The 12,987-nt window shown below is 40.9% G+C and overlaps 1 protein-coding gene and 1 long non-coding RNA gene across 3 annotated transcripts in view; both read left to right on the top strand.

Annotated features, from left to right (window-relative positions):
- LOC126980020 (polyamine-transporting ATPase 13A3-like) overlaps positions 1-12,163 on the top strand; it is a 61,797-nt gene extending 49,634 nt beyond the window's left edge. The window contains exons 7-13 of one of the 2 annotated variants that reach the window (XM_050829645.1): positions 220-424; positions 1,106-1,292; positions 2,143-2,278; positions 6,351-6,516; positions 8,914-9,114; positions 11,767-11,900; positions 12,035-12,163. In XM_050829645.1, the coding sequence (XP_050685602.1) occupies positions 220-424; positions 1,106-1,292; positions 2,143-2,278; positions 6,351-6,516; positions 8,914-9,114; positions 11,767-11,787 (916 nt within the window). In that variant the 3' untranslated portion in view covers positions 11,788-11,900; positions 12,035-12,163. Of the gene's footprint in view, positions 1-219; positions 425-1,105; positions 1,293-2,142; positions 2,279-6,350; positions 6,517-8,913; positions 9,115-11,364; positions 11,420-11,766; positions 11,901-12,034 lie in introns of those variants that run through there. The other variant, XM_050829644.1, reaches the window with a different exon arrangement.
- Positions 9,908-11,285, top strand: LOC126980023 (uncharacterized). Its single transcript, XR_007732943.1, has 2 exons — positions 9,908-10,052; positions 11,231-11,285. It is a non-coding gene; the product is annotated as an uncharacterized LOC126980023 (long non-coding RNA).
- Positions 12,164-12,987: the final 824 nt, after the last annotated feature.

The following is a 12,987-nucleotide window of genomic DNA, read 5'->3' as shown; positions in this document are numbered from 1 at the left end:
TTTTTGGCTTCTTCGTCCATTATTAGGACAGGCAAAGGGTCCAAGCCCATACAGCCGTATTCATTTATTCAATAATTAAGTGTCAAAGCCATCGTTGCAAGATTTTAATAAAATTGTTCATTCTAAAAAAGTAGAATAGCACGAGGAATAAATCATTTCATTCAGCCAAAAATAAGTTCTAGCGTGCATACATAAGTACACACACACTCTTTTTTTCAGGTTTAATATATACGGCCTGAACGAGATTAAAGTGCCCGTGCAGTCTGTACTAACTCTAATAGTATTGGAAGTGTTCAATCCGTTCTACGTGTTCCAATTGTTCACGATCGCCGTTTGGCTGGCGGAGCCTTATTACTACTACTGCCTCGCCGTCGTGCTCATGTCGACGTTCGGTGTTGCCACATCTGTGATACAGACTAAGAAGGTGAGATGTCAGTTTACCAGTGGGAGGCTCCTTTGCATAGGATGCCGGCTAGATATGGGTACCAATCGGCGCCTATTTCTACCGTGGAGCAAAAATGTGTAATCATTACTGTGTTTCGGTCTGAAGGACGCCGTAGCTAGTGAAATTACTGTTCAAATGAGACCTAACAAATAATGTCTCCAGATGACGAGCGCAATTTTAGTACCGCTCAGAATTTTTGGGTTTTTCAAGAATCCTGAGAGGCAATGCATTGTAATGGGCAGGGCGTATCAATTACCATTAGCTGAACGTCCTGCTCGTCGCGTCCTGTCAATGTCGCGTAATGTCATTTATCAGATATCAGGTTGAGTGTGTACAGATATCGTGCGAGTTGAATGCAGAGTTCAGGAATGTGATAGTGATGTGACCTAATTATAATTAATGACGATAATCATGAGTGTGTCGATAAATTAAAACAATACTTCAAGTTAACCATTTAACCCTTAAATTAAATCTCGTATTTTTGTTCTGCCTCGCTTCAACACACATATCTAAAAAGATTTTTCAGCATTTCTCGTGTTTGGTGATGAATACTCGTTTAGAACGGAATCTGATGGACTCGGATCAGTCGTTTTTGAAATCAAAAAATATGTCACAAGATAAGTAAAAAGATTTTGATTTTCAAATATTTTTGTTTTTCAGAACCAAGAGAATCTTCGTGCGACGGTGGACGCGCACGACACAGTACAGCTGTGGGGCGGTCGCGTCGTGGACAGCAAGGCTTTATGTCCCGGTGACGTCATAGTGTTACCAGCGCATGGCTGCATGATGCACTGTGACGCGGCGTTACTCACGGGCTCTGCCATACTCAATGAGAGCATGTTGACAGGTACGTACTGAGTTTGGGATACTGTTGTAATTTAATATACTTTTTACTGTAAAAATTTGTTTAATAATAATCGACAATGTACTGTGTAAAAAAAAGAAAAAAATTATTGAATTAGGCGTTACTTTGCGGAAATCCATAATTATACAAATGATTTAAGTTTTCTTGAGTGTTTATTCCGCCAATATTTGTTTTTAAAAAACAATTCCACACGTGTTTCTTAAATCCATAATTATAGAAATGATTTAAGTTTTCTTTAGTGTTAATTCCGCCAATATTTGTTTTTAAAAAACAATTCGTCGGATCCCAGAAAATGTTCAAAACAAAAGTATTACGTTATTCAAAAGAATTGTTAAAAAACGTTTGTGTGGTAAAGGTTACTATAACATAAATGACTTTCTTAACGATACCACAGATTGGGAACGGAGCGACCGCCCTCAGGCTATTAAATAATATGTTTAATTGTACAATGTTACTTTGTAATTGTTACTTTAATTGTAAAACATATTTTTGATGAAAAAAAAAAGCCCGCTGCGTTTGTTGCGCCCATTCTTCTCAGGCCTGAGTCATTCATTTTGGAATGGGTGGTACTTTTTTTGACTTTCAATAAGTGATGTCACATCCTATTTTGAATAAAAATATTTGAATTTGAATTTGTATATTTGTTTTAATGTGATAAAAACACAGGATTTAAACTATGAAAAGATAAAATGAAATTAACAATACTAATAATATTAACTTTATCGCTCAACTAATATTTTTAATAATATCTCGTTTTAAAATTTGAATTTACTGAAGTGGAAAATATCAACTATTATAATAGTTGACAAAAAATAACGGTTTTTTGTTGCAGGTGAATCAGTGCCGGTATCAAAGACAGCGTTACAGCGAATCGACAAGCAGTTCAGCCTGAAGGAACACAACTCCAACGTCCTGTTCTGTGGTACCAGGGTGATCCAGACGAGATACTACAACAACGAACCTGTCAAGTTAGTATCTTGGTAGTCTCGTACTCCGCATCTTCGAGACTAGTGCTAGGTAGGTCGCATGGCTCCCGAACTGGTTAAAAAAATATGACGAAATGCCAGCACCGCTCCTGTAATTCTTCTGGTGTTGCAAGAGAATGTGGGCGGCGATGATCAATTAACCCAAAGATATTTAAAGAGAATAGACATAGAATAAAGAATAGAAGTAGCGGCCTAGTGCCGATATGTTTCGCATGGGTTAGTGTCAAGGACTGGTGGCCATCCCCCCTTCCCCAAGAAAGATTATGAAAGCGGTCCTTAACGAGATAGTACCCCAGGAGGGTACCGGCTCTACGGAGTCGGAGCATCCCTCCCCGAGCACTCTCGCTCGGGCTGCCCTTCGTATTCTGGGGAGGGCACGCTCCTGTGATTCCTCTGATGTTGCAAGAGATTGTGGGCGGCGGTGATCACTTAACAACAGGTGACCCGTACGCTCGTTTGCCCTCCTATTACATAAAAAAAAATAGACCAAGAAACTCGACCGCTTTGAATCTTGTTACTTTTACTAACGAAATGACGTTTCATTCAGTCGGCGTTCACACACAACGTTCAACTCGAGACTTTTCGTATTTGCTACAAAAATACTGCATTGTTCCATTTTGTGATGTAAAAATCGAACAGTAGTTCAAACCAAAACCGACTGTAACATTACCTATCACCGAAACACCTACTTAATGAAAATAATTATTAAAACGTATGTTATTGTGTATAGTGCTACCAAATTATGAGAACACACAACACAATTATCAAAGAACTTAGTCGGATAATATACAGTTCTATCATACCGCATATGGCGGGAAGCGATGTGATTGATTAAGTTTGATAGCGTGAAAAAACTGTTGACTTAGACTACATAGTAAAAGTTTCTATTGTCGGTCTAAGTGCGCTTTCAATTTATGAGTTTCTTGACGGCCTGTTGGAGTACAGAAGCGGTGCGCTAGTGCGGATGAACCTTTTTTTTCATACACATCGCGCGGTGCGGCAATAGCGCTGGGCCGGTACTGTGCGCGCTCGACAATAGAGCGGCAACGTCGCAAGAACCACCTGTTCATTTTGGCGGTGAATAGTGCGATGAATAAACTTCAGAGCTAATATCATCAAATTTTGACTGATGTCACATCACTGGACGTATACAAACGCACGGCAGTCAGATACTCATTCAATGTAGGCGTTTTGTGTCGGACAGCCACTGTACTACAGCGGTCCGTATATAGTTCATGCTGGCAGCAGAGATGGATTCATAAAAATTTGCCTACTTGCATATAAAACTAAAAGTATTTCAGCAGATTACCACCATGAGATGAATCGGGAAAACTTTACAAAGTGGATAAAAGAAAAACTCTTGCCAAACCTGTCTGAACCATCTGTCATTGTGCTTGACAACTTCTTCTCACAGCATCTTATCACAGTACTCGCTTAAATAAGCCTCCAAACAGAAATGACAAGAAAGACAGTTTAAAAAGGCTGAACTTGGTAAAAAGGAACAAAGGAGAACCAATATTTAAAATCGATCAAACACTTGAAGAACATGGCCATACCGTTGTCAGGCGACCGCCATATCACTGCGACCTAAATGCAATTGAAATTATTTGGAGTTTAGTAAAAAGACAAGTAGCGTGAAAAAATGTGAATGTATCAGCAAAACAACTACTACCATATATAAATGAATGTTTCGATAATATTACTGCAGAACATTGGCAAAAAGAATGTGCAAATGACTCATTCTCAAGTGAAGTCTCGTGCCAGATTTTGGCGAGACAACACGTCCTGAGGATGCCTCGTGTAGAGGCGAAAAATGTGTCGAATTGTTTAAATATTGGCGGAATTAACACTAAAGAAAACTCAAATTATTTGTATAATTATGGATTTCCGCAAAGTAACGCCTACTTCAATAAATTTTCAAAAAGAATGTGATCATGTATTACACGTTGAACAAAAATATTGGGAACAAGACCATTTACGAGTATTAGACGACATGCAAGAGTTTATTATAAATGTTACTGATTCGAGTATATCAAGTTCAGAAGACGATAACAATAATTTGTATCTCTCTGGTAGCTTCAAAGATGGATCAGTCATGTCTGCTACTGAATGTTTGGAATCAGACTTTATGGTTCTGATTAGTGACTCAATAAATCTTATATATAAAATTCTCGTGTCACAATGTTCGTTCCCGTACTCCTCCGAAACGGGTTGACCGATTCTCATAAAATTTTGTGAGCATATTGAGTAGGTTTGAGAATCGGCCAACATCTATTTTTCATACCCCTATGTAATAAGAGTTGTTCACCCTTAAATTTTTTTTTTTAATTTTTTGTTTTTATTTTTTTATAATGTGGCATTAAAAAATACATACAACTTCAAATTTTCACCTATCTACGATCAACAGTTACTTTTGTATCGCGATTTTAATATCGGCAATACAACGTTTGCTGGGTCAGCTAGTAAATATATATAAATTCGTGTTACTCGGGATAAAAAAAAGTTTATATTTTGTTAACCCAGAGTAGATCCTGGGTTATTATTATTACCCATTATTTGCAATTATTTTTACAACTTTTTCAATAATAGGTTGTATTATTTATACAGAATTTTGTATCAATTTATTTGACAAAGTGTAGTAATATCAAGAATCATAGTCGCGCTATAATTTTTTTTTTAATGGAATAGGAGGACAAACGAGCGTACGGGTCACCTGGTGTTAAGTGATCACCGCCGGCCACATTCTCTTGCAACACCAGAGGAATCACAAGAGCGTTGCAGCCTTAAGGAAGGTGTACGCTATTTTTGAAGGTACCCATGTCGTATCGTCCCGGAAACACCGCACAAGGAAGCTCATTCCACAGCTTTGTACGAGGGAGAAAGCTCCTTGTAAACCGCACTGTGGAGGACCGCCACACATCCAGATGGTGGGGATGATATCCTAACTTGTGGCGTGTCGTGCGAAGGTGGAATTCGGCGGCAGGAATCAGGTTGACGTAACAGTTGTCAGCATAGCAAATACGTTAAAAAAACACAGTTGCGCCCTCAAATTTTATGACGGTTCTCTTTCCACATAGACAGTACAGCTTATTTTATTGCTGACATATTTTTTTGTCGGAAATAGTAGACGTGTGCCAACGATAAAGAAGAGGAATACTGTGAGGAATGTTGTCATAATTCCGATTCGGTTAATTTATAACATCTGTTGATATGCAACCCTTATATTGTCATTATTTAGTATGCCTCACTATCACTTCGTATCCGTAGACCGGATAAAAGAACAAACAAATAGTTGAAATTACTTTGAATTTTTTATAACAAAACATTTTCATACAGTAGTTTTCCTTTTACCATATTTTAGGCCATGTTCTCAAAATGCTTCAGTAAAGGCATTAAAGGCATTTATTTTCTTAAAATTGATTCCTTTAGAATTCTTTTTAATGTCATTTCTAATATACTAGATACTACTACCGCTTCGGCAACAAATGGCGCTCTGAGAGAGAAGAAGCGGCGCAAGAAACTCTCCCAGCATTTTTTTTTTTGCGATTTTTTAATGAAATAAACAATATTGTACTGTCATTGCTATATATACAGGTTGGTTTTTTTGAGAAGGGCGGTGATGGCCAAGTCGGAAACTACGAGACTTAGAGAAAAGTCGTGAAAGGAGTCATGCCCTCGATTTATAAGAAACCAATAAGTGCATATTTAGTTTTTTAAAATTTCTTGAACTTTTGACGGAAATGGACCCGAATGATTTTTCGAAATAAAATTACACCCTGTATTATTGAACCAATAGACTGTTGTTGTTAAGGATCAATCTTTGCAAAGATATGTTATACTAAAATTGAAAGGAAATAAAAAACTTACAATTATTTTTTCATATCTCACTTTTACCTAACTAGTATAGATGGAACATATTAAGTAGTCTTATTAGCTACGTGTAACGATAAATCAAATAAGTTGATTTTATGGTCATTTAGTTTTATTCAACGACATGTAATAGTTAATGTATATAGTTATATAACAGTTAATGTTTAATTTTATTTTGTTCCAGAGCTCTGGTACTTCGTACGGGGTACAACACCAGTAAAGGTCAACTCGTGCGCAGCATTCTGTACCCGGTTCCAGCCGATTTCAAATTTGACAGAGATTCATATAAATTTATATTTATACTGGCCTGTATCGCTTTACTGGGACTTATATATACTGTTGCATTAAAGGTACTTATGTGTATAAATACGGTTACATAATTGCAAGACTTTCTGTTTGCCACAAAGCAGAACCAAACTTGGTGATCATAGTCCGCTATATAGAATGCAATTTTTCGCAAATTATTACAGAGATGCTATAGATATCTTCTGTGACAATATAACCAAAATAAAAAATAAATTAAGTACATAGATAAGTTAGCAAGTAAGTAATCTGTTAATCTTTTTTTTTATTCTTGTTATTGGCTGTTAGAATAACTCCTGTTTTTATCAAGCTTGTTTGTTAAGCGTGTTTTGTTGCGCTGTAGTTATTGTATCACTTAATCACGCATGCCATGACTCCATCCAGTAGACTCAATTGATAAATAGTATTTTTGTATATCTTATTACTTTGCAATCCATACAATTGTAGTCAGTTTTGTAGACTAAATAAAAAAAAAATCAAATCATAATCACATTATTCGTGCAGGAGGAAAATACACTAATGAATGTCAAGTTTTCTTTTTTCAATTAACGCCACTTCGCAAAAGGTTGAGCTTTAATGAGATGAAGTGGCAAGAAACTCATTGCTACTCTTTTAAATCAACATGTTTACAGCTTCATCTTTTACAAAACAAACCATTTCAACTACAATAAATGTAAAGTGATGCAACAAAAATACTCAAACTACAAATACTCAACAACTTACCCGATTAAGTCAAAAAAGTAAATGTAAATTAATACGTAAAAACAAGAGTTATTGAGGACAGTAGATGCATCAATCCACACCACACACACCGTTAATAAATTAATTTATTTTATTAGCGAATGTAAAAAAATATAATAACTTTAATTTTAATAAATAATAGTTTAAAAAACTAAAGAACACGCTTTATATAAAATTCAACTAAAAAATAGAAAATAAATTTAAATTGAAAATAGTGTAAAAAATATTATATATTACATTATAAAAAAAGCGTGGGGTGCTTTTTTTTTAATGAAAATAAGGGACAAGACGAGCAGGCCGTTCAGCTGATGGTAATTGATACGCCCTGCCCATTACAATGCAGTGCCGTTCAGGATTCTTGAAACCCCAAAAATTCTGAGCGGCATTACAACTGCGCCTGTCACCTTGAGACAAGATATTAAGTCTCATTTGCCCAGTAATTTCACTAGCTACGGCGCCCTTCAGACCGAAACACAGTAATGCTTACACATTACTGATTCACGGCAGAAATAGGCGCCGTTGTGGTACCTATAATCTAGCCGGCATCCTGTGCAAAGGAGCCTCCCACTGGTAAATATATTATTATATTATATTAAAGATATTATTAAAATAATAATTCTTCTGCAACCCACTATTTATTTTTCATTTTTTAGTTATTTTTTTTAGATTGAATGAAGGGATTTTAATATTTGCGAATAAAAATATTTTAGTTATATTGAAAGTTCACTTAACTCAGCTAGCCCGAGATCCCCGGACTAGCTCTTATAATAATTAACTCAGTTAAATCACGCATTAATAATTTATAATGGAAATATAAATTCACCGCCATCTAACATCTACAAACATACAGGTGAAGCTAATAAAAACGTGTAAAAATATGAAGCAGAGTCTGGTATCAGCATCATCCTGCCAGCATAAGTAGCGCTAGTTCACAAGCATGACGCACGGGCGAGCATCGCCTCCTTCGACCATATTTATGACCCGTCCCACGTCGCCACCACAAGCATTGACATTTAAGGGAGCATGACGAAGTTTGTCACGAGAACTTAACCAAATAGAAAACCAAAAATCCACTCATTAAAACTTGTAGAATCATTTTTGTTACAAAACTGGCGACCTAATAACCGAGTAGGCTTCTATTCTTCGAAATGCAAACAATTCAGTCAAACAACTGAAGTGAGCCGGTGCGGATTACCGAATGCTCATTGGTCATAACATATCGTCGTTTGTCAGGTGATAATTACAACATCTGCTATTTGAAACTTTGCCCTTTATTAATTTTTGTGGTCGATGCTTAAAATGTTGTATGATTTGTCCGATTAATTACCATGCAAATGAGAGCTATCTTGAGTGTGAATTCCGTTAAGATTTGTCTTTAATCGATTCGATATGTGTTTCGCCTCTACACGAGGCATCCTCAGGAGATTTTGACTTGCCACACTCTGGTCTCAGACTGTCTCATGCCAGAAGACAAATCTAAGCGGAATTTACACTCAAGAAAGCTTTGATAATTATGGATTTCCGCAAAATAAAGCCCAATTCAATAAATTTTCGATTACTATTATTTTAATCATATTTACAGGTAAAGAATAGGTGGCGTTAAATTCTGTATCTACATATATAGGCAATAAATACGCTGTGTTCTCGAAACTTAAATGTGTGATTGATGGAAGTGAAACCTAAACGTATTTTTAATATTGCAGGCGTACAGATCGCTAACAGTACGCGATATAATAATAAAGGCGCTGGACATAATCACGATCGTCGTGCCGCCGGCGTTGCCCGCCGCCATGACAGTTGGTCGCTTGTACGCCGTCGCTCGACTGAAACGGGCGCGAGTATCCTGCCTCAACACCAGGGCTGTCAACGTCAGCGGCTCGCTTGATTGCATGTGTTTTGATAAGGTTGGTAGCCGTTGCTGTTAAAAACAGTTGGTCGCTTGGACGCTATTTCTTGACTGAAACGCGCGCGAGTGTCCTGCCTCAACACCAGGGCTGTCAACGTCAGCGGCTCGCTTGATTGCATGTGTTTTGATAAGGTTGGTAGCCGTTGCTGTTAAAAACAGTTGGTCGCTTGGACGCTATTTCTTGACTGAAACGCGCGCGAGTGTCCTGCCTCAACACCAGGGCTGTCAACGTCAGCGGCTCGCTTGATTGCATGTGTTTTGATAAGGTTGGTAGCCGTTGCTGTTAAAAACAGTTGGTCGCTTGGACGCTATTTCTTGACTGAAACGCGCGCGAGTGTCCTGCCTCAACACCAGGGCTGTCAACGTCAGCGGCTCGCTTGATTGCATGTGTTTTGATAAGGTTGGTAGCCGTTGCTGTTAAAAACAGTTGGTCGCTTGGACGCTATTTCTTGACTGAAACGCGCGCGAGTGTCCTGCCTCAACACCAGTGCTGTCAACGTCAGCGGCTCGCTTGATTGCATGTGTTTTGATAAGGTTGGTAGCCGTTGCTGTTAAAAACAGTTGGTCGCTTGGACGCTATTTCTTGACTGAAACGCGCGCGAGTGTCCTGCCTCAACACCAGGGCTGTCAACGTCAGCGGCTCGCTTGATTGCATGTGTTTTGATAAGGTTGGTAGCCGTTGCTGTTAAAAACAGTTGGTCGCTTGGACGCTATTTCTTGACTGAAACGCGCGCGAGTGTCCTGCCTCAACACCAGGGCTGTCAACGTCAGCGGCTCGCTTGATTGCATGTGTTTTGATAAGGTTGGTAGCCGTTGCTGTTAAAAACAGTTTGTCGCTTGTACGCTATTTCTTGACTGAAACGCGCGCGAGTGTCCTGCCTCAACACCAGGGCTGTCAACGTCAGCGGCTCGCTTGATTGCATGTGTTTTGATAAGGTTGGTAGCCGTTGCTGTTAAAAACAGTTTGTCGCTTGTACGCTATTTCTTGACTGTAACGCGCGTGAGTGTCCTGCCTCAATACCAGGGCTGTCGCTTGATTGCATGTGTTTTGATAAGGTTGGTAGCCGTTGCTGTTAAAAACAGTTGGTCGCTTGGACGCTATTTCTTGACTGAAACGCGCGCGAGTGTCCTGCCTCAACACCAGGGCTGTCAACGTCAGCGGCTCGCTTGATTGCATGTGTTTTGATAAGGTTGGTAGCCGTTGCTGTTAAAAACAGTTGGTCGCTTGGACGCTATTTCTTGACTGAAACGCGCGCGAGTGTCCTGCCTCAACACCAGTGCTGTCAACGTCAGCGGCTCGCTTGATTGCATGTGTTTTGATAAGGTTGGTAGCCGTTGCTGTTAAAAACAGTTGGTCGCTTGGACGCTATTTCTTGACTGAAACGCGCGCGAGTGTGCTGCCTCAACACCAGGGCTGTCAACGTCAGCGGCTCGCTTGATTGCATGTGTTTTGATAAGGTTGGTAGCCGTTGCTGTTAAAAACAGTTGGTCGCTTGGACGCTATTTCTTGACTGTAACGCGCGCGAGTGTCCTGCCTCAACACCAGGGCTGTCAACGTCAGCGGCTCGCTTGATTGCATGTGTTTTGATAAGGTTGGTAGCCGTTGCTGTTAAAAACAGTTGGTCGCTTGGACGCTATTTCTTGACTGAAACGCGCGCGAGTGTCCTGCCTCAACACCAGGGCTGTCAACGTCAGCGGCTCGCTTGATTGCATGTGTTTTGATAAGGTTGGTAGCCGTTGCTGTTAAAAACAGTTTGTCGCTTGTACGCTATTTCTTGACTGTAACGCGCGTGAGTGTCCTGCCTCAATACCAGGGCTGTCGCTTGATTGCATGTGTTTTGATAAGGTTGGTAGCCGTTGCTGTTAAAAACAGTTGGTCGCTTGGACGCTATTTCTTGACTGTAACGCGCGCGAGTGTCCTGCCTCAACACCAGGGCTGTCAACGTCAGCGGCTCGCTTGATTGCATGTGTTTTGATAAGGTTGGTAGCCGTTGCTGTTAAAAACAGTTTGTCGCTTGTACGCTATTTCTTGACTGTAACGCGCGTGAGTGTCCTGCCTCAATACCAGGGCTGTCAACGTCAGCGGCTCGCTTGATTGCATGTGTTTTGATAAGGTTGGTAGCCGTTGCTGTTAAAAACAGTTGGTCGCTTGTACGCTATTTCTTGACTGTAACGCGCGCGAGTGTCCTGCCTCAATACCAGGGCTGTCTACGTCAGCGGCTCGCTTGATTGTATGTGTTTTGATAAGGTTGGTAGCCGTTGCTGTTAAAAACAGTTGGTCGCTTGTACGCTATTTCTTGACTGTAACGCGCGCGAGTGTCCTGCCTCAACACCAGGGCTGTCAACGTCAGCGGCTCGCTTGATTGCATGTGTTTTGATAAGGTTGGTAGCCGTTGCTGTTAAAAACAGTTGGTCGCTTGGACGCTATTTCTTGACTGTAACGCGCGCGAGTGTCCTGCCTCAACACCAGGGCTGTCAACGTCAGCGGCTCGCTTGATTGCATGTGTTTTGATAAGGTTGGTAGCCGTTGCTGTTAAAAACAGTTTGTCGCTTGTACGCTATTTCTTGACTGTAACGCGCGCGAGTGTCCTGCCTCAATACCAGGGCTGTCAACGTCAGCGGCTCGCTTGATTGCATGTGTTTTGATAAGGTTGGTAGCCGTTGCTGTTAAAAACAGTTGGTCGCTTGTACGCTATTTCTTGACTGTAACGCGCGCGAGTGTCCTGCCTCAATACCAGGGCTGTCTACGTCAGCGGCTCGCTTGATTGTATGTGTTTTGATAAGGTTGGTAGCCGTTGCTGTTAAAAGCAGTTGGTCGCTTGTACGCTATTTCTTGACTGTAACGCGCGCGAGTGTCCTGCCTCAACACCAGGGCTGTCAACGTCAGCGGCTCGCTTGATTGCATGTGTTTTGATAAGGTTGGTAGCCGTTGCTGTTAAAAACAGTTGGTCGCTTGTACGCTATTTCTTGACTGTAACGCGCGCGAGTGTCCTGCCTCAATACCAGGGCTGTCAATGTCAGCGGCTCGCTTGATTGCATGTGTTTTGATAAGGTTGGTAGCCGTTGCTGTTAAAAACAGTTGGTCGCTTGTACGCTATTTCTTGACTGTAACGCGCGCGAGTGTCCTGCCTCAATACCAGGGCTGTCAACGTCAGCGGCTCGCTTGATTGCATGTGTTTTAATAAGGTTGGTAGCCGTTGCTGTTAAAAACAGTTGGTCGCTTGTACGCTATTTCTTGACTGTAACGCGCGCGAGTGTCCTGCCTCAATACCAGGGCTGTCAACGTCAGCGGCTCGCTTGATTGCATGTGTTTTGATAAGGTTGGTAGCCGTTGCTGTTAAAAACAGTTGGTCGCTTGTACGCTATTTCTTGACTAACGCGCGCGAGTGTCCTGCCTCAATACCAGGGCTGTCAACGTCAGCGGCTCGCTTGATTGTATGTGTTTTGATAAGGTTGGTAGCCGTTGCTGTTAAAAACAGTTGGTCGCTTGTACGCTATTTCTTGACTGTAACGCGCTCGAGTGTCCTGCCTCAACACCAGGGCTGTCAACGTCAGGGGCTCGCTGGATTGCATGTGTTTGGATAAGATTGGTAATCGTTGCTGTAAAAACAGTTGGCCGCGTGTACGCTGTCGCTTGACTGAAACGGGCGCGAGTGTCCTGCCTCAACACCAGGGCTGTCAACGTCAGCGGCTCGCTTGATTGCATGTGTTTCGATAAGGTTGCTGGTCGTTGCTGTAAAAACAGTTGGCCGCGTGTACGCTGTCGCTTGACTGAAACGGGCGCGAGTGTCCTGCCTCAACACCAGGGCTGTCAACGTCAGCGGCTCGCTTGATTGCATGTGTTTCGATAAGGTTGCTGGTCGTTGCTGTA

This window comes from Leptidea sinapis, chromosome 4, assembly GCF_905404315.1.
Source record: "Leptidea sinapis chromosome 4, ilLepSina1.1, whole genome shotgun sequence".
Lineage (NCBI taxonomy): Eukaryota > Metazoa > Arthropoda > Insecta > Lepidoptera > Pieridae > Leptidea > Leptidea sinapis.
Note: the sequence above shows the minus strand (reverse complement) of the source record. Positions and strands in the feature narration are given on the sequence as shown.